The sequence below is a fragment of the Schistocerca gregaria genome, chromosome 2 (genome assembly GCF_023897955.1).
Source record: "Schistocerca gregaria isolate iqSchGreg1 chromosome 2, iqSchGreg1.2, whole genome shotgun sequence".
In the NCBI taxonomy this organism is placed as follows: domain Eukaryota; kingdom Metazoa; phylum Arthropoda; class Insecta; order Orthoptera; family Acrididae; genus Schistocerca; species Schistocerca gregaria.
The window spans coordinates 252189555-252212459 of NC_064921.1; the positions used below are offsets into that span (position 1 = coordinate 252189555).

General features: G+C 43.0%; 1 protein-coding gene and 1 non-coding gene across 2 annotated transcripts in view; one reads left to right on the plus strand and one right to left on the minus strand.

Moving 5' to 3' along the window:
- LOC126336801 (uncharacterized) overlaps positions 1–22905 on the minus strand; it is a 156433-nt gene that overhangs the window by 69514 nt on the left and 64014 nt on the right. Inside the window, exon 3 of the mRNA XM_050000836.1 lies at positions 18243–18474. Coding sequence (XP_049856793.1) covers positions 18243–18474 — 232 coding nt within the window. The remainder of the gene's footprint in view (positions 1–18242; positions 18475–22905) is intronic.
- Trnat-ugu (transfer RNA threonine (anticodon UGU)) lies at positions 12133–12207 on the plus strand. The gene has a single exon. It is a non-coding gene; the product is annotated as a tRNA-Thr (tRNA).

The window sequence follows — 22905 nt, forward strand, 5'->3', positions numbered from 1 at the left end:
CATGACTCGCCCGACCGTTGCCGGCACACATGGATTGAATGGGGACGGTCTTTGTTGGTTTTCGGTAGGTCCTCTTGCCGGACGATGTGTATGTGCTCACCGATCGCTTATGGGTTTGTGCGGTGTGTGTCTTAACGCGTGGTTCGTCCTTGTGATTGCGCAGTCACTGCTTTTACCACTGGTCACGTTCTTCGTCCAAGTGTTTGTGAAATTGTGTGTAGCCTGTGATGTCGACTGCCCAGTTATTTTAGTGCTGCCTCCGTGCTGATATGTAGCAGTTGGTAGGTTGGCGCAGTCGCGTCGTAGCACCAGTGGGGCATACAGCGCCAGGGAGGCGCGGATAGCCATCACTCGCCGATGATTGCCGATACACATGTTTTGAGTGGAGATGACCTTGTTTGATGGTCGGTCGGTCGTCTTGTCGGACGACGTGTATTTGGCCGGCGATCGCTTATGGCTGTGTGTGTCGACTCGTGATTCGTCCTCGTTATTGCCGTTAGCATCGTCTACTCGCGCAAGTGTTCGTGAAACTGTGTGTAGTTTATGTGATTGTGACTGACAAGCTAATTTAAATGTTGTCGGCGTACTGTCTCTGAATTGGTCGGCTGGCGTGGAGTAGCGAGTGGCAACGACCTTGCTTGGCCGTTTGGTCGGTCGTCTGATTAGACGACGTGTATTTGGGTCGTCCACCGCTTATAGGTTGTCTGTGATACGTTCTTGCTGTTGTTCCACAGTCCCTGCTGTTAGCATCGTTTGAGTTTTTGGGCAAGTGTGGAGCGGAACTGATCTTGATCATTGGTCCGTTGACTGTCTGCCGTTTGGGTTGCCGTCGGATTGAGAATGGTTGGGCACATTGCCTGTCTTAGCTAAGCGAGCGTTAGTTTTTTAATTCCAGGCCGGGCCTCGAACATCTGAGCCCAATTGTGTGTACTTCCCTATTTTTTAAAAATTTGTTCTTGTTGTTTGTACTTGTTTGGCTTCTAGCAGATTTTAAAAAAAATTAGAGTTGTTTGCACTTAAGCCTAGTTTAAAGAATTGTGTCACGTAAGGCGTTGGGTATTTTAAAAATTTTGATGTTGTTGAATTTTAAGTCTTGGGCCTTCAGCCGATTTGAATTTAACTTGCTTACTTCAGTCTAACTAAAGAACTGTTTAAGGTAAGGCTTGCCTTTGAAATTTCTGATTAAGCTTGCGTTTTAAGTTATTGGCCTTTAGCCGTTTTTAAATTGAAGTGCTTTTCAGCCGGTGAATAAGTCCCAAAGATTAAAACTGTGTGTTAAAAAAATAATTGGGGCTCTTGTAATATTTGATCAAATAACAAAGTTGTATGTTCGAGAGTAACTGACAGCCCATTTCCACAATTTATACTATCTGACCTGCCCTCTATATATACAGTACAGTCTCCAACAAACTTTACATATTCACATACTCCTTTACCTTTTACTCAAATGAATACAGACACATATAGAGATAGTTTTCTCCTATTACGAGTATACAAAGACAAAGCAGAAGGCGAAATATAAGCAGATTTTCCAAAGCCTTTATTAGCAAGTTCTGCCATATGATAGGTGCGAAAGGAAATAATGTCTCTGTCAACGAAACTTTCGAGTCCACCAACATTAGGTACTCCTGTGCCTCCACGGACAATGGCCACTGTAAACCATCCGTGACCATGATCAAACGAATCATTAATATCTAAACTAAAATTAAGTCGGCATCCACAGAAAACAGAAGGTCCGTCCAGCAAGGGTTGAGCAGCGACAGACCTGACTGGTATACGATTCTTCTTGTCTCCAGATGTTGTAGCAAACTCAATGTTCTCGATGGTTTTGTAGACTGTCTGTTCAGTACGGCTGTGTGATCTCAGGTTCAAACAGGCTGCCCCCAAGACAGGCAGGCGGCAGCTGTTGGCGGGGATACGAACGCGTGTGCACTGCCCCTTTCACCGACAACGACTGCTGTTCCACGGCGATCTGCGAGACCGCTGCGATGCAGCAGTGGTTGGCGAGCACAGGTCTAGGAAGCGAGTTCGCAACGTCACCGCCGCAATGTGCGCGGCTCCACTGTTCCGCATACACTGCTGAAACGCGCGAGCAACTGAGCTGCTAGCTCTTGATGATAAACTGCTCGTGCCCATCGAGCGTTACGCTGGTTAAGCGTCTTTCAAATGGTTCAAATGGCTATGAGCACTATAGGACTTAACATCTGAGGTCATCAGTCCCGTAGAACGACATCACACACATCCATGCCCGAGGCAGGGTTCGAGCCACCGACCATAGCGGTCGTGTGGTTCCAGACTGAAGCGCCGAGAACGACTCGGTCAGCCCGGCCGGCAAGGGTCTTTCACAGAACCACTGAAGCACATTCGCATCCTCACCACTTCGTCTCTAGCTGCACACATCATTCTTCTTCCGTTTTCAGCACGAACAACTATTGTTGTTGACATCAGATGCATGATCGATAGGGTAGTCTGAAATGAATGTAAAGGTGATGAAATAAATATCATAGATGCTTGTGGTATCCAAGAGATCAGCAGCACAAACGCCGAAGGAAAGAAATCTGACTGGAAAATTGCCAAAGCAGTCAAAGGTCGAATTGTGGACTCGAGAACGATGATGATTTCATTACGTACTTCCATCTTGCGGGGAAAGAGCGTATGAATATAATTCTGCATTTATTTTTATTAAAAAGGAACAGTGTAAATTTCTTCCACACTAAACAATTGTGAATATTTAATTAAGGTAAACGAGCTCCAGTCGCTCTGTAGAACATTATTTACTCCACGAATGGTTGAGGCCTTTTTAATAAGCCGTTTCAAACGTTTGAAACTGGCTTAAAAGAAAGGCTGAAACGGTAGTGGAGTAAATGAAGTTCTACAGAGCGACTGGAGCTTGTTTACACTAATGAAGCAGTTGCGAAGCACAGGGAGATAGTGGCAAGTGTGAATCTGTATCTATTAACCTGATTAAATTTATGAATATACAAATGCTCTGAGCATTGTCGTTGATCACATTTCATAGTAATTGTAATTACATGGCTGATACATCAGTCTTCTTTTAGAGATTTGTGATGTAATAATCGAATAAATGGAAAGCCTTTCTCGGCTATCACGCTATCTCCCATATAATAAGCTAAACACAACATTCTATCAAATAGTCTGTGTGAAAGATTGTATGAATATTTCTCATTTCGTTCATCATATTCTATCAGCATTTTGTTCCATACATGTCACTGCAGCCGTCAGTAACTATTTTAGATGTAGCAGCTACTGTACAGCGAAACAGTTAATTATGTAAATTTCCAAAGTTACTAATAAGCGAAGTGGAAACACTATCCTTTCTTCAAGTTATACGATTCCAATCGGTAATTGTGTTCCGCTTTCAAATTTCCTCCTCAGATGTCACGAGAAGCCAGCGAAAAATATAAGCCAACATATTTTTGCACAACAGAATAGTAATGGAGGAATAAAATTTTGTTGAAACCGACTCGGACGACGCTAAGTGGTGCACACCTGTCGAGTACGCAAAGAGAGCGTAATCAGTGTCAAAATTCGAAAGAACTGAACTGCAAACTGACAGGGAGCTCATTGCTGGCTATGGGACAAAGATAGCCTGGAACCACTGACTCAGCACCTTGACAACAAGGCAGAGCAGACACAGCTTTATTCTGTCAACAGGATCTGCGTGTAGTAACGAAAGCTAGGGACGACGCCTTTCAAGGCGCAAACTTAGCGTAAGAAACGCCCTGAAGCTCTGAAAATAAACGTTAGGCTAGGTAAGAACGTTGGCACGCTCGGAAAATGGCAGCACATTCGGTCACCACAACTGAGGTGCACCACATCATTGATTGCTGTAAAACCATCGCCACCCCTTTACTCACTCTCAGAGTCTGGCCGCTCCATTTGCATCACTGATGTCGATGGAAGGTCAGCTCTATTACTTGCAGGATGCCCAGGGAATACGACTATGTGTTACCGGCCACCGCCTGCTTGGAGTCTACCGCGAACTTCATCTCTGTGATACCCATGACTACCCGAAGATGAGGTAATGACTGGATGTTGTGTGTTGTCCTTAGGTTAGTTAGGTTTAAGTAGTTCCAAGTTCTAGGGGACTGATGACCGCAGATGTTAAGTCCCATAGTGCTCAGGGCCATTTGAACCATTTTGAAGATGAGGGTTAGCCTGATCTTCTGTGAATCAAGAACCCACGTGTCCATCTGCAAGTTATTTAACGTGGGATCAGGGCACCTATGACACCGCTCCTGGACAGTACAAGTCCTGCCTTACAAGCTGTACGCTCGGTCAACTTCCCCGGCTGTCCTCCGTGCCGCTGTTGGATCTCCTGCCTACACGTCATCACGACAACCGGCAACAGGAGCAAGCAGATTTCCGGGGGCGAATCTCAGCGCAGCTACACTTAAGTTGGGTATCAAGGCACCTGGTGGCCATAGTTGGAACAGGACGGTGGCGCTGTTATGCATTGAAATCATGTACCACATAATCTGGATGATGATAATGATGATGATGTTTGGTTTTTGGGGTGCACAACGGCGCGGTTATCAGTGCTCGTACAAATTCCCATCCTTTGCTCAGTTTCTGTCTTATAACATGTTACATATGGAAAGATATAATTATAACCACCCGGTAGGTTTAAAAGGGGTAGGACGTCAAACGGGCCGACTTGGAGCAGGAGAGGCACCACAGGACATTTTAATTTCCACTGTCTATACTTTTACAAGTAAATTCATAAAACTTTGTCAGCATGACCAGGAAGGATTCAGGATTCACACTCGTAGCAGCGGAAGTTCATAAACATAACAAAATTATTTTTTTACGTGTGAAATTCCATCATTTTTCACTTACTATTGGCTACATTTGTTGCTATAGGTACACTTTTCTTCATAAGTAAGAGAGACTGTTCGATGAATTTTGCACAGCACACAAATCATACTTACTGGTGTCTGAAACTCTAGAATCTGTTTAATTTATGAAAAAATGAATGAGCTGTTACGTTTTAAACTTTATGTTTAGAAAAAAAAAAACAAATTTTGTAGTTAATTATCTCAATTTTTACCACAGTTTTTAATATATTTGGAAAATTCTAGAGTTTAATACACCTGTAAGTATGGTTTGTATGCTCTGCAAAATTCATCAAAGAATCTCTCTTACGTGTGAAGAAAAATGTACCTACAGCAACAAATGCAGCCAACAGTAAGTGAAAAAATGATGAAATTTCGTATCTAAAAATAATTTATTTTGTTAGTTTTTTGAACTTCCGCTGCTACGAGTGTGAATCTTGAACCCTTCCTGGTCATGCTGACAAATTTTTGTGAATTTATTTGTAAAAGTGTAGACAGTAGAAAATAAAATGTCCTGTGGTGTCTCTCCTGCTCCAAGTCAGTCCGTTTGACGTCCTACCCCCCTTAACGAGAGCGCCGAGTCTACGACAGATGTCCACAGCTACGATAGGCTGCCAAGACGCGCCGGTCACCGCACCTTCTACGACAGGCCCGAGGCACTGAACGGAGACAACGCCAGCCAGGCCTGTGCCAGCAGATTGCCTGCTGGGCGCTGACAAGCTACACTGTGCACAAGACAGAGTGACCGTAAAACTCGCACCGTTAACTGCATGATGTCTTATTAGCGCCTTGGCGCACTTCAGGGCCACACATCCGCACCCCCACTAGAATATTCTACACCCACGTAGGACGCCTCATCTAGGGACTCCTGAAATATGTACAAAGTTTTGGAGTAACGCTTCAGTTCAGTGTTAAGTTCACTACCTCCACAAGTTTCACTCTCACATACAAACTGAAAGAGCTAAATTCTTCTTTGCCTAAGCGGCGAGGGTTGTCCAGAAAGTAACCACTGGGAAAATCCGGTAAAGCTATACACAGATGTATCGGGTAGTGTCTCTAGCATGCCCGTCGATCGTTTGTCGTCGCTCTTTTCAATTTTGAGGGAAAAGTGAGCATGTAAAGATGCGTACGGACTAGCGCCTATTGCCAAGTATGAGGGCCTGGTTAGAGATTTCGCCTGTGTCATGCACCCCACATAACACAACTGTCGAGCAGTTCCTTCTTCATGCCAATTCTCGGCCGCACACTGCAGGGGCAATGAAGACGCTCCTGCAGCGTTTCCGATGAGAACTGCTTCATCACTCACAATACAGTCCGTAATTGGCTCCCCCTGAGTCTCATCTCTGCTCACAAGGACAGCTGACTATGAAGACAAAATTTTTCCACAGACAACGAACTGCAGACCAGTGCAGATAACTGGCTGAAAGCACAGGCGGATGCTTTCTATGACGAGGATATTGGGAATTTCATACAACACTACGACGAAACTCGAAGTTGGAGCGGCGACTATGTAGAGAAGTAGGTGGAAGGTGTACCTAACAAATAAAACGTTTCTGGTTTTCACTGTGGTTTCCATTTAGCGACCGATCAGAACTTACTTTCTGGTCAGCCCTCGTATTTTGCTTGCTTCGTCAAAACGGCGCGTTTCGCGTGCAAAATAATCCTCTCTGAATACCAAAGTTTTGAATCGGAGCAATATCGCGTGAAACATGTGTGGCGGTTATTAATGCTACAACAGCAAAAGGTAGAAATCCTAAGGTTGGTACACTATTCTCGTTACCTCCTGTTGTGTTCCGTTCAGTGTAAACGCTTGTTCATAGGTACAAGCGAATGGTAGCGAGCACTGGGAAAATATCTTCGTATCCTCGTTCGTTTGTAATCGCTTCCGGTCGCTCTAGTCTATACAGAATTTACATCTCATTGAAGTCACACAAATCGACCAACTACTCCGTGTACAAGAGTCTTTTGAAAGGGGCTCACTACGTTTTCATTTTAGTTTTATATACAGCAACAATTTTTGAGATGATATAGGGCGAGTTTACGAAAAAGCATTTCCTGATAACGTTACCGAATTTTCGACATTCAAGAAATATTATTTGTTTGAAATTTAGGTAAGTAATTATATGAATGTGATCTTAAGAGTACATTATGGTCTTAGCCGCCCAAAACCGAAACTCAGCTGCAAAGCGATTTAGAAAAGATTGCTGTGTCGTGTGTCAGGTGGCAGTTGACGCTAAATAACGAAAAGTGTGAGATGATCCACATGAGTTCCAAAAGAAATCCGTTGGAATTCGATTACTCGATAAATAGTACAATTCTCAAGGCTGTCAATTCAACTAAGTACCTGGGTGTTAAAATTACGAACAACTTCAGTTGGAAGGACCACATAGATAATATTGTCGGGAAGGCGAGCCAAAGGTTGCGTTTCATTGGCAGGACACTTAGAAGATGCAACAAGTCCACTAAAGAGACAGCTTACACTACACTCGTTCGTCCTCTGTTAGAATATTGCTGCGCGGTGTGGGATCCTTACCAGGTGGGATTGACGGAGGACATCGAAAGGGTGCAAAAAAGGGCAGCTCGTTTTGTATTATCGCGTTATAGGGGAGAGAGTGTGGCAGATATGATACACGAGTTGGGATGGAAGTCATTACAGCATAGACGTTTTTCGTCGCGGCGAGACCTTTTTACGAAATTTCAGTCACCAACTTTCTCTTCCGAATGCGAAAATATTTTGTTAAGCCCAACCTACATAGGTAGGAATGATCATCAAAATAAAATAAGAGAAATCAGAGCTCGAACAGAAAGGTTTAGGTGTTCGTTTTTCCCGCTCGCTGTTCGGGAGTGGAATAGTAGAGAGATAGTATGATTGTGGTTCGATGAACCCTCTGCCAAGCACTTAAATGTGAATTGCAGAGTAGTCATGTAGATGTAGATGTAGATTTCTCACAAGGGATAAAGTAAGTGGGAACTATATAGCAAAGTTCGCGTCAGAAGCCAAGCGGTAGCCCGTTTGGTTTCATTAGGAGAAATTAACCGTTAGATTTATAATTATCCGGTTTTTCGTGTTCTGATCACATTTTCTACTTATTTGTAACAAAATAAAAAAAAACTGGTGCGTGTTACTCGAGATAATTCGTCTTATAGGGTTGGAAGAAAAAAAGAATAGCGATACAACAAATACTACCTCGGTAATAAAGAAATTAAATTGCAAACAATGACAGATTTCTTTTGCGTGTTAAAGACCAAAGTTCCTCTATGCGTGTAAAAGACCAAAGTTCTCAGACGAACTTCTTTCGGAATCAGATGCCGTTAACGGCCTTCTTATTAATAGTCGAAACTTTTCTATGCACATACTTGAACAGCATAGTCACTTTTCTGAATCAGCTTGAGCATCTACATTGTGCTGACAATGGGGAAAAAAACCTGAACTGGCATTTCTGTCGTCGCTAACACAGACGTTTGAAGCGGAACTGTTACCGTCTTTGTTGAATGACATGATCAGTTCCTCTGCTAAATAACTGCTAAAAAAGCTGTAAATGACTAATGGCTTTCTTCCAGTTTGCAGAGGTAGTTGTTCTAACAGCTTTACTGGTGAGCAATCCGACTGCTGAGTAATTTTTATTTTATTATTCCTGGCAACTTAACCTTTAATCACGGCTCATATCAACTGCACTGGGTTGAAATGACTGCGATAAAGTGGCAGTCAAATAGGAACTGTGGTTTAGGGAGAAGTTATATGTTTAAGATTAACACTTACGAGATGTATGTGTGTTATTTGTTGCTCCTTCCTAGTTTGCAGAGCTTACTCTTACATATTTACGTGCAGGGTGCTCCGGGGTTACCGAGCCGAGTGGCTCTTGACTTCTGTATAACTCCAGTTCTTTCTTCGGTGGCGCAGTACTTTTTGCAGATAACAAACATGAATTAAGAGTGGATAAGGCAAGAAGTCCGAGTCCACGGCTGCTGTATTTATCACTTCAGCGGCATTTGCTCACAGACTGGAGCACGGCTCAAACTGGACCCTTATAAAATAAGTGTAGTGGATCGAGTGACCGACTGCAGGTAGTGGGCATATGTAGCGTGTAAGCGGTAACTGTCTGCAACGTATCACAGAGGTGTAGAAGAAGTCGACACGAACAATTATATGCAAGACTATCAAGACGGAAAAACAACCTCAACTTGTAATACGAAAGCAGCCTTAGTTACAGCGCATGCGTGCCGCACGAAATATGGGCTAAAAGGGCCCTGAGTATCAAAAACATTTTATTGTTCCACTTACAAAATGTAAAATTGACGTTTGTGTAAATTTTACTCCATAGTTTTGTGAATTTTGAAAGCTTCAGATTAGCAATTAAATCACATTGTTTCGCTGGCCTTGTTGTTACAAGAGTACTGTGCTTGCAAGGGATAAGTTTAGATTGCACTGGTAACGATAATTTGTATTTGCACGGCTTGATGAAAAGTCTTTCAAAGGAAAGGTTAACTTACTGTTGTTAACGAAATGCCATGCCATAAGAGGCCAAGAGGATATTAAAAACCTCACTCGGCGGGCATGCCCTGTAACTTAGGTGGCTTTTGTAGGCCATTATGAGATTGTTTCCCGGCTTGATAGGCCAAAAGTGTTTTACATAAAAGTATTCGTTTCGACTTCCCCTGAACGAATGTCAGTCAGTGGAGCACTGCCCGCGAAAATGCATGGATCCCGAGTGCGGGTATCGGTACGGCACATAGTTTTCATGTGAAAGAAAATTTCACCCTCAATTCAATTCCCCGACTTTTCTCAGCTTCATTGACTAGAGAAAGGGGCTTGACGAAATAAACCGGAATGAACTGTGGGAAATTTTAAGAAACAGAGGGACGGCATCTCGTCTTAAAAGAGCTGTACAGAGTTCATATATTAATAACAAAATACAAATAAAAATAGCGGGCAACAGACATAATACGGGTGACAGAGTCCAAAGAGCTAAACAGGAGAGTCCCCTTCATTCACTCTTTTTAATATGGATATCGACGATGTAACCAAAACTTGGTTCCTGCCAACAGAATGTTTTAAAACTATGTCAATGTTAGCATATAGTTTTTTGTTGATGACCAAGTGGCATTTTTAGAACACCAGCCCACGCGAGTTGATATTGAAATCGACAAGCAGGTCGTAGAGCATGTGAATTTCTTTAGATATTTGAGTTCAAGTGTTAGATGTAGGACAAATAGTGAAATACAAAATAAGTAACCTGTTTCAGTATTTCTGAGGAACTATATGCATAACGTTGATACTCTACTGAAGCTCTATATTGCTATGGCTATACCAGCACTTCTCTGTGGATGCGAAAACTACGCCCTTAAGAAGAGCGATTAAAAGAGAATAGGAGCATAGGGAGTGAACTTCCTTAGATACATGGCTGAATAAACTGAGATAAAAAGAGAAATCGCGAAATTCGAGCAGACCTGAATATGTGAAACCTAACAGAAACAGTTTATTTCTTTTATTTAGCGTATGGCTAATACAGACATATCATAAAATTACACACACATATATATATATATATATATATATATATATATATATATATATATATATATATATATATATATAACAGACACAGTAAAACAACATCAGCTAAGACGGAAAGAACACATGAACCTTACGCCACATGCAAGAATGATTGAAACAACGTAAACCAAGAGACAAAAATATTTTAGGTAGACCAATGAAAAGATAACATTACCGGTTTTGAAGGAGAGGGAATGGATCAAAAGAAAAGGCCCAGTCCCTTATGCAGAATATGTTTTTTTTTATATACATCTACCGATGCCGAGTGAAACAGTTTGTAAGTTGTTGGATTAAAAAGTTCCATTACGATACTAAAAAAGTAACAGAAATTTTATATAGTAGTTCTTTCCATCCAATTCAATATACGCATTTTTACTGATGCTAGAAAAATACGAAGAGACTAGTTCTTTTCTCTTTCACTAAAAACAGTTAAAAGAGCTTAAGAATTATCTGAAATGGTAATGATTTCTTTTATGTTTAGCTGTCGAATATATGAGTCAAGAATTCATTTCTATTACTGAGGAACTTATTTTACTCGTAAAAGAAAAAAAATACATATCACTTCGACGATCACTAGCATAGGATTTTGTTTACAGTACATCCGCAACTTAGCTGCATGCTGAGACTGAAACTATCCGCTTCAGTTGTGATGTTTTATTATAAACACGACCGGCTTCGGGAAAATCATATTTCCATCTTAAGGTGTATACATTTTCTTAAACATGGGACGAAATACAGTGTATGCTTTGAATTGTATAAAAAGTAACTACCGATGGTAGCTAGCTTACGAACATAATCGAGCAAGTGCGGTCGGTTTAGTCAGTATAGAAAAGAGGGAACCAGGAGAGGGAAACGAAACATGTGGGGATATCAAACTACGTGAGTGAAAAACCGAGCAAAAATTGATAGCACTGAAATCGAACAGCAGAAAGAGAAACTCACGTAGTCAGCTGCGAGGTGGCCGCATGCCCTGAACGCCACACTGCACTGTGGAACAGGCGGACGTGACGCAGTGGTGCGAGCGGGAAGCGTGGTGTAAAGCGTGAACTAGCGACCGGTCTGAGTGCCCGGGAAGAAGAGCCGTCATAGTTCCGTGCATACTGCACTTGCACCATATTTCTTCCCTTGTTTCGGTAAGTTCCTACATCTGAAGTGGGAATATAATTTTTCCGAAATCACTAGATTGAAACATTTTTATAGATGTTAGCAAAAATCCAAGGAAAAGAAAGTAATGTCTGAGGTAGTAGGGCAAATGGGGTGAGGGCGCCAAATGAGAAAACTATCTGATCAAATGTATCCGAAGAGACCTAAGTGTTGCACAGCCACTAGGTGTCACGAGAGACGTCGGCGTAAAATGAGTCGGGGTTGGGGGGGCTGGGGAAGGGGAAGGGAGGTGATCGTATTGTCAATAGAGAAGCAGTAACAGCAGAACAGGTAAGACTGGAGAGCTCAGTGACTTCGAACGTGGACTAATCACTGGATATGAAGATGGCATGTCCGAAAGAACAGATGCCGTTTTCATATCGTTAAGGCTAACCGGCTGATGACCTCCTTCAGTGCGGAATTGCCTGAACTCTTACGGGACTAGGTGGATTGTCTGCCGAGAGTTATGGATATAATGGCAGGGACACTACGAATGTAGTGTGTAGACTATAAGTTGAGAATGTGGGTCTCACGGGGAGCGTACAGGCGGCAAGTCCCTGCAATCCCACTATCCTCTGTGCCCTCGGTGGTTCAGATGGATAGAGCGTCTGCCTTGTAAGCAGGAGATCCCGGGTTCGAGTGCCGGTCGGGGCATACATGTTCAACTGTCCCCGTTGATGTATATCAACGCCTGTCAGCAGATAATGGTATTTGTTTGATTGTAATTTTGCTCATTGGATGTCGCCTGAGTAACAAATCCATCAGAGACATTTCAGTCTTTCTGATGCTGGCCGACACCTAGTGAAGTGGAAAGGCGGAGGAAGAACTACAGCTGAACCAAGACCAAGCAGATCAGTACGCCTTGTACAATGACCGTGCATAGGGATTTAAAAAGAATGTGGCATAACGGTGGAGGAGCTGCTTATGAGCAATACATTTCTGTATACAGAGATGAGCGACAATTGAAGAGGTGTGAAGGGCGACGCCATTAAGCAGCGGATGACTGGAAAAGAGTGGTTTGGAGTTATAGGCGCGCTATGGCAATCCGATGGAAGGGTTTTGGATTGGCGTACATCTGGAGAACGCTGCCTCACGTCACGTGTAGTGTTGAGTGAATTACAGAGGAGATGGTGTGTTTCTCATGGTTGGGATGTGGTCCCTTACTTTTAAACAAACTCTAAGTCAGAAGGGTATGGACACATTTTACAGCATTATGGACAATGTACAGTAGAGGAACAGTTCTGAGATGATAATTGCATCAGCATGACAGTGCACTCTATGTGTGAAGCAACGGCTTGTGGACACGACTAATCTTGATATGGGTACACCTGCTTAGAGCCGTGGCATGAACCCAGTTGAACAACTCTGGGATGAGTCAGAACGTCGACTCCGCTCCAGATCTCAGCGTCCAGGGCACAATCTTCGCGGGTTTCGGCTCTTGAGGAGGAATGGCAGACATTTAGACCCCTAACTGTGTCCCCAGCTGAGTCAAGCCGTTGTACAGGCGCACATCGGTCACATCGCCACATTAATGTCCAGTAATCTGTGTCCGGATACTTCTGATCAGATAGCGTATGTCAGTTGTGTGGAAAAATGTTGTCTAAGCAGCCGTCTGAGCACACCAGCGCACGCTGGAGATGTAGGGAGTTGAGGCAGCAGGCAGGCCTGGATCTATGTAGGGGGACCTAGGTATTTGCCCCAGATGGCAATTTCAGGGGCCGCCAAATTCATATTAAGGAAGATAAAGTCATGCTTCACAAAGTGCCTTACCATCCAACGCACATTGGTCTATCGATTACTCATTGATTTTGAAATGCATCCCAGTTGGTTTTGAAACATTTTGAACAGATTCTAAGTTGATTTTTGAAGGAATCATAAGTTGATTTTTGAAGGAATCATAAGTTGATTTTTGAAGGAATCATAAGTTGATTTTTGAAGGAATCATAAGTTGATTTTTGAAGGAATCATAAGTTGATTTTTGAAGGAATCATAAGTTGATTTTTGAAGGAATCATAAGTTGATTTTTGAAGGAATCATAAGTTGATTTTTGAAGGAATCATAAGTTCATTTCTGAAGGAATCATAAGTTGATTTTTGAAGGAATCATAAGTTGATTTTTGAACGAATCATAAGTTGATTTTCGGACGAATCATAAGTTGATTTTCGGACGAATCATAAGTTGATTTTCGGACGAATCATAAGTTGATTTTCGGACGAATCATAAGTTCATTTTCGGACGAATCATAAGTTGATTTTCGGACGAATCATAAGTTCATTTTCGGACGAATCATAAGTTGATTTTCGGACGAATCATAAGTTCATTTTCGGACGAATCATAAGTTGATTTTCGGACGAATCATAAGTTCATTTTCGGACGAATCATAAGTTGATTTTCGGACGAATCATAAGTTGATTTTCGGACGAATCATAAGTTGATTTTCGGACGAATCATAAGTTGATTTTCGGACGAATCATAAGTTGATTTTCGGACGAATCATAAGTTGATTTTCGGACGAATCATAAGTTGATTTTCGGACGAATCATAAGTTGATTTTCGGACGAATCATAAGTTGATTTTCGGACGAATCATAAGTTGATTTTCGAATGCGTGCTTAGTATACATCATGTTTCTGCCAGGGGAGTCCTGGTCGGATCCATAAATAAAAAACTTTCCCGCAGACAAAAGGGGACAGGGCTATAAGAACTGAGCCGAACAAAACCGAACGGGTGAATGCCAGTCGCTGTTTAATGTCGTTGAATGGTACGCAAAGGATCAGCGTTGTTGTAATTCTTAGCGAAATCTACCAGAGTGGAAATAGCAGGTAAGAAAGATTACACGTTATCTTCTTGGTACATTCAAGAAAATGAAATTTTGAAAGAAAATTTTCGCTAGATTGCTACACTGCCACTTGCACACTTCCCAGTTAGCGGCCGTTTTAAGTTCTACTCACGAAATAGCGCGCAAAACGCGTTGTACGAACACGTGATAACGCCTAACCTGAGAATAAATGCGGGGTAACTGAGCCTGTGATTCTCGCAGGGTTAGTCAAGTTAACCGGAGAAGGAGTTTTGATGATGGCAGGAATAGTTACGGAGTTAGTGATGACAGGATGGTTTTTCAGAACGATAAAGGAGAAAAAAAGAGTATGAGGATTCCATATTTATATAAAAATTTTGTACTAATACTTTTCAATCTCATGCTTGAGAAACTGGAGCGTGTGAGTGAAATGTGAAAATGTATCTTAACATAACATTTTTCGCTTGTAGTAGACCTAATACTCATTTGATATCGGTATTTTGAAAATTATGTTCTGTCGTGTTATTTACATAAATGAAGTAGATAAGAATGAGCATTTGTGCCAAAATAGTCTCGCTTATTTAGCGTGTGTTACAATCGCTGCAATATTAGAAATGACTATTTCGTTTTATCTAGCAGACAGTGATAAAGTAGACGTTATCAAATAGAGAAAGCACGCCAGTGTTGGGTACTATTCGCACAAACAGCTTTTTCAGTAATAGACAACAACATTGCGATTTTTCATGTAGCAAAACGTTTGATGAACTTCGACGAAGTAATAACTTCTTTCGCAAAAAAAGGAAAGTACGCCATATGAAGCTGTAGCAAGATTAGGGAGAAAAGAAGTGCTGGGACCTAATGATTGCAGATATGTGTACTCTCTTGCTTGTCTCTTGTCTTAACTGGTTTTGTGTTTCCTGTATCTAATTTTACGCCACTCGAAAGAGAAAATTATTAGGTAATAGGCGGTAAAAAGTGCAGACTTTCTGAAGAGTCCTTATTCTCCCGGTTACAAATGATCCCTCCCAGTATTAATTGTGAGTTTTTCTTTAAGGGGGGCCAAGATGTCAAACGGGCCAAGTGGGAACAGGAGAGGACGACAGGAAATTTTAATTTCCACTGTCCTGAAAATGGGTTTGATGGCTTCCGTTACAAATGTACACGCAGTGACGTGCGACAAAAGAACGCTCTGTGAAGAGGCGTGGCACTACACTTTGGCACTCTTGAGACCGAATAACATGTCTTCCATTTCCTCGAATATGTACGTTTTGTACATCAGACTCTTGAGAAAGATGTTTGCAAAGAAGCGAACATAGGGCAGTGGGCGCCACTATCAATTTTTTGTTCTGGTTCGGAAATATCGAAGATTCGGGGCTGATAGCAGGCAGCGAATGGCGAGCAGAGCAGTAGTATTACAGATTTTGCTATTCACACGCATTTAATCAAATATAGCAGTAATGGTGACAATGCCCGGCAATGGTTGCCTACAAGATAAAGAATGCATTCTACAACACTAGACTGCTTACTCACAGCAGTTCTGCTTTGTCATTTTTGGTACGACTTGGAAAGAGAGAAAAATTAATGTATGATCGCCGGTGCGTCGGTTCTCGATTGTGTTCAGGGGACGTAAGGTTTGATTACGCGAAGGTGGTTTCGTAACTAACCTTTGACCCGGATTGCCTTCACGCAATCAGAATCTTCGATGAAAATACCTAAGGGACCTATTTAAATAATAAAAAATGGAAATGAATGCAAAATAGTGAAATTTTGTTAAAAGCTTTCAGATTGGAAACTGAACACATTAATGTCCTCCCGAATACAATCGAGATACCGCGATGAAGAGCGAAACTGTAACCAAACTTACATACATTGACAAAATCATGGTGAGTTTAAAGAAAAGAATAAAGAGGGATTTTCTGTAAAGTGAAGCATCAATATATTCTGAAAGTACAAAGGCGTTAGACTAATAGGCATTAACAAATATATACAATGCATACAAAACTTACATTTGTATGTTTCTCTCGTACATGGAGCAGTTCAAAAATCGCGGCTTTTGTATGGCCGAGATTCGTTAAAAATTAAATGTTCTGACGTGCGCATAAGTACTTTTTACTGTCGCACGGTTTACCGAAGCACATGATTTCTGACACTCAATAAAATATAACAACGTGTCTTAACAAGTCGGAAACCAAACATAAAAAGGTAATGAAGTCTCTAGAACATTTCTTAACAAATGATGGATTGATTTATCAAATTTTTCGCCGCTTATTGCTATCGAGCGCTGTGGCAATGATTTAAATATGTGCGCCCAGAGGGTCAGTGTTTATTTTAAATATTTTAACGCTGGACGCGCGCGCGCGTCTTGGTGTAGGAGCACATTATACAGTGTTTTGTCTGTTTACACAGGCGCTGTTGATGCTTAATATTTTTACGAACAACAGCCTGATGGCTGTTCCTCTATTTTATGACAAATACACTACTGGCCATTCAAATTCCTACACCACGAAGATAAGGTGCTACAGACACGAAATTTAACCGATAGGAAGAAGATGCTGTGATATGCAACTGATTAGCTTTTCAGAGCATTCACACAAGGTTGGCACCGGTGGCGACACCTACAATGTGCTGACGTGAGGATAATTTCCAACCGATTTCTCATACACAAACAGCAGTTGACCGGCGTTGCCTGGTGAAACGTTGTTGTGATGCCTCGTGTAACGAGGAGAAATGCGTACCATCACGTTTCCGACTTTGATAAAGGTCGGATTATAGCCTATCATGATTGCGGTTTATCTATCTCGACATTGCTGCTCGCGTTGGTCGAGATCCAATGAGTATTAGCAGAATATCGAGGGTAATACGGAACGCCATGCTGGATCCCAACAGCCTCGCATCACTAGCAGTCGAGATGACAGGCATCTTATCAGCATGGCTGTAATGGATCGTGCAGCCACGTCTCGGTCCCTCAGTCAACAGATGGGGACGTTTGCAAGACAACAACCATCTGCACCAACAGTTCGACGACGTTTGCAGCACCATGGACTATCAGCTCGGAGACCATGGCTGCGGTTACCCTTGACCCTGCATCACAGACAGGAACGCCTGCGTTGGTGTACTCAACGACGAACCTGGGTGCACGAATGGCAAAACGTCAGTTTTTCGGATGAATCCAGGTTCTGTTTACAGCATCATGATGGTCGCATCCGTGTTTGGCGACATCGCGGTGAACGCACATTGGAAGCGTGTATTCACCATCGCCATACTGGTGTATCACCCGGCGTGATGGTATGGGTTGCCATTGGTTACACGTCTCGGTGACCACTTGTTCGCACCGACGGCACTTTAAACAGTGGACGTTACATTTGAGATGTGTTACGACCCGTGACCCTACCCTTCATTCGATCGCTGCGAAACCGTACATTTCAGCAGGATAATGCACGACCGCATGTTGCGGGTCCTGTACGGGCCTTTCTGGATACAGAAAATGTTCGACTGCTGCCCTGGCCAGCACAGTCTCCAGATCCCGCAACAATTGAAAACGTCTGGTCAATCGTGGCCGAGCAACTAGCTCGTCACAATACGCCAGTCACTACTCTTGATGACCTGTGGTATCGTGTTGAATCTGCATGGGCAACTGTACCTGTACACGCCATCCAAGCTCTGTTTCAATCAATGCCCAGTCGTATCGATGCCGTTGTTCTGGGTACTGATTTCTCAGGATCTATGCACGCAAACAGCGTGAAAATGTAATCACATGCCAGTTCTAGTACAATATATTTGTCCAATGAATACCCGTTTACCATCCGCATTTCTTCTTGGTGTAACAATTTTAATGGCCAGTAGTGTATCTCATTTGGAAAGTATGTGAAATCCAGTAATGTTACAAGACTCACGAGTAGGCCGAGTCGGAGCGCGGCCGCGGCAGCAGCAGCTGCAGGCAGCAGTCAGGTCGGCGGTCCCGCGTCCAGAGGTGCGTCGCGTTGGACAGCACGGCGGGGTTGGCGCCCAGGCAAGGTGGCGCCGGCTCGCGCTGTAGGTATGGCGCCACCGCGGCGGAGCGCAGCTCCATGGCGGGCAGCTCGCAGCCGGGGGTGGACACCAGCAGGCGGCGCCGCCAGCCGGACTCTGCGGGCAGGCGCCACGGTCAAGGGGTGGTGGGCGAGTGGTGGGCAGTCGAGGAGGACGTCACACATGATATCTTGCGAACCATGGATGAAGGGTCTCAGACAGATGCCATATTCCTTGACTTCCGGAAAGCGTTGGCTCGGTGCCCCACTGCAGACTCCTAACTAATGTACGAGCATAGAGGATTGGGTCCCAAGTATGTGAGTGGCTTAAGTAATAGAACCCAGTGCGTTGTCCCCGATGGTGAGTGTTCATCGGAGGTGAGGGTATCATCTGGAGTGCCCCAGGGAAGTGTGGTAGGTTCGCTGTTGTTTTCTATCTACATAAATGATCTTTTGGATAGGGTAGATAGCAATGTGCGGCTGTTTGCTAATGACGCTTGGGGTACGGCAAGGTGTCGTCGTTAAGTGACTGTAGGAGGATACAAGATGACTTGGACTGGATTTGTGATTGGTGTAAACAATGGCAGCTAATTCTAAATATAGATAAATGTAAATTAATGCAGATGAATAGGAAAAAGAATCCCGTAATGTTTGAATACTCCATTAGTAGCGTAGCGCTTGACACAGTCACGTCGATTAAATATTTGGGCGTAACATTGCAGAGCGGTATGAAGAGGGACAAGCATGTAATGGCAGTTGTGGGGAAGGCGGATAGTCGTCTTCGGTTCATTGGTAGAATTTTGGGAAGATGTGGTTCATCTGTAAAGGAGACCGCTTATAAAACACTAGTACGATCTATTCTTGAGTACTGCTCGAACGTTTGGGATCCCTATCAGGTCATATTGAGGGAGGACATAGAAGCAATTCAGAGGCGGGCTGCTAGATTTGTAACTGGTAGGTTACGGAAATGCTTCAGGAACTCGGGTGGGAGTCTCTAGAGGAAAGGAGGCGTTTTTTTAGTCGATCGCTACTGAGGAAATTTAGAGATCCAGCATTTGAGGCTGACTGCAGTACAATTTTACTGCCGCCAAATTATATTTCGCGGTAAGACCACAAAGACAAGATAAGAGAGAATAGGGCTCGTGCAGAGGCATATAGGCAGTCATTTTTCCCTCGTTCTGTTTGGGAGTTTAACAGGGAGAGAAGATGCTAGTTGCGGTACGAGATACCCTCCGCCACGCACCGTATGGTGCACTGCGGAGAATGTATGTAGATGTAGATGTAGATGAGACGCAGTACGGAAGGCAGGTGGCCGCGACCGTTTCAAAGAAACGATCGCAGCACTCGTCTCAGGTTATTTACGGTGACCGAGCAAAAATATGGAATCACCAAAAACACAGCATCTTGGGCATTCAAAATATCCTCCTCCAAATACATAAATACTGGCCCTGTATCGTTCTCAAGAGAATCTTTTACCAGTCTTCTTGCAAAATATTGTCAGGTTCAGTTAACGACGACGTATGTGCGCATTGATCACGCTCTCTTCTCTCCAAAGACCACAAAGGCTCAACAATACTGAGGTCTTATGACTGTGATGGCCACGGAAGATGCGACACTTCATTCCCGCGCTCACAAACCCGCTTCTCGACAACGCGAGCTGTCTGAACAGGGGCGCAGAGTCACCAATGGGAAACAAGCATTGCATCTTTGGAGGTACCCCATCAGCTAAAATGCTCACATAATCCTTGGCAATAATGAGGCCTTCAAGAGCAACCATGCGGCCCATGAAACATCACGACATAGCCGCCCATAACGCCATCGAACCCCAGTCACATTTCACTCTTAGGTCGTAAAGTCGGCCAGAAAATGGAAACAGTGTTTAATAAGACTCATCTGACCAAACGACCTCCCATTACTCTAGTCCAGGTTTGACAGCTCTGGCAACACTTTTAACTGTTACGGGCATTTGCATCACTGATAACTGGCTTTGAAATTCCAGCTCGCCTTGTATTTACCGACTTCTCGAGTTCACTCCGTGTTGTTTCCATGCAGACATGGTTCGCGAATGCGACATGCAGTTTCGCAGTGACTTTTACAGCTATCGTTCTCCTATTTTTTCGTCAGAATCCTCTTCAATGACCATGCCTCACTATTACTCACCACACAAACATTGGTCCGCATTATAAATCTTCGACATGGTGCTACACGAAACAGAAAACACTTTGGTTCCCTCGGTCAAGGAAGCACTCACCAGGTGAGCACCAACAATCTGCCTTCGCCGGCCGCGGTGGCCGAGCGGTTCTAAGCGCTACAGTCTTGAACCCCGCGACCGCTACCGACGCAGGTTCGAATCCTGCCTCGGGCACGGATGTGTGTGATGTCCTTAGGTTAGTTAGTTTTAAGTAGTTCTAAGTTCTAGGGGGGCTGATGACCTCAGATGTTGAGTCCCACAGTGCTCACAGCCATTTGAACCATCTGCCTACGATTTAATCACTTAGCTCCGACGTAATGTACTCACAACTACACAGCCACTGTTCTGACCACGACTGACACCTGCAGAGAGTAGAGGTCACTGCGCAGCTGCCGTTTGTGGTCAGATACAACGGCTCAGCCTGCAGGCTTGGTAAGCATCTGCATTTATGTTCATGCACGTATTTCTCGCCGCGTACCCATATTTTTGTACCATCCCTAAGGATATGGAACATGGATAAATTGAAGGAACCAGAGTATGCTGAAAGTTTCAGAGGGATCATTAGGCAACGTTGGAAAGGTGGGAAATCAGTACAACATAAAACGAACGAGTAGCTTTGATGGACGAAATAGAAAATAAAGGTCAGTAACGTGTAGATAAAACGACAAGGCCTAGTAGAAATCTTTGGCTAACTAAGAAGATACTGAATTTAACTAAGGAAATGACAAAAATGAAGGAGGCGAAAATGTACCCAGAAGTCTAAAAAATGAGAGTGAAGGAATGTACATAAGTTCTAAGCAGGAACGGCCAGAGGAAAATGCAAGGCTGTAGGTACATTCATAATTGGCGGAATGATAGAGGCTGCCTATAGGAAAATTAGAGAAACCTTCGCGAAAACAGGAGCAACTGTAAGAATATCAAGGATGCTGATGGCAAGGCAGTACTAAGAAAACAAAGGAAAGCTAAGCGTGTGAGGAATTTAGATAGGATACGTATGAGGGGAAAAAGCTTCAGGACAATGTCATAGAAACAAAAGAAGTAGTAGATGAATGGGAGACGACAAATGTGATAGTTCGAGAGGAATTTGACGGAGCATTGAAAGATCTAAATGGGTAGATACCTCTGGAGTAGAAGACATTCCCTACAAATTATTGAGATCCCTAAGAGAGGCCGTCATGACAAAATAACTACCTGATGTGTATGTTATGTGAGACACGCGGTGTATCACTTCAGGAAGAGTGTAATAATCGCAGTTCCAAACAAAGCACGTGCTGACAGGTATGAATACTGCCGAACCATCCGTTTAACAAGCCATGGTTGCAACATACTGACACGAATCATTTACAGAAGACTGAAAAAACTAGTAGAGCCCGATCTAGGGGAACGTCAATTTGGGTTCCGGAGAAATGTTGGAAAACGCGAGGCAAAACTATCCCTGCGACTCATGCTAGAAGATAGATTAAAGAAAGGCAAGCCTACATTTATATGCGCAGGGATCGAAATGTTATTTACAACTTGTACAGAACCAGAATGCGGTTGTAAAAGTCGAAAGGCATGAATCGGAAACCATAGTTGAGATGCGAGTGAGACAGAGTTGAATCTTCGATGTTATTCAGTCTGTATATTGAACAAGCTGTGAATAAAACCATGGATAAATTTGCAAAGAGGATTAAAGATCGGGAAGATGACTTACAACGTCATCGGCAAACTGCAAAGTTTTTATTTCTGTCAGATCGGCAAAGGACTTGAAAGAGCAATTGAATGGAATGGATATTGTTTGAAAAGGGATCATAAAATGAAGATGCACAAACGTAAAAGAAGTGTAAAGGAATGTATTCACATGGAATCAGGTCAGGCAACAAAGTCACTGATAATGGCTAAAATAGGGAAGATATAAAATACAGAATGGCAACAGCAAAAAAAAAAAAAAAGTTTCTGAAAAAGAGGAATTTGTTAATCCATTCATATTACAAAAATGTATGTATGTATGTATGTTCTACATCTCATCCTAAACCACTGAACCGATTTCAATCAAACTTGGTACTATTAAACCATACTGTGAGGCAACAGTCGCTGTGGGGATAAGAACCACCTACATACTACCGTTATGACGATGAAATATGACGTCAGAAACAATTAGATGCTGGAAAAACTGACGCATCATGCACGAAGTTTTAATAAATTAATTCTTTACTGCTAAGACACTCTTACAGTCGAGTTCACTTGAGGAATTCGCTGAAACTTTGCAGCGCTTTTAACAACTTCCAACCGTGAAGCAGAAATGGCTGTATGTGAAAACGATACCCGTCTATAGGACTATGAAGAGGCGTTGACATCACACAATCACATTGTAGACAC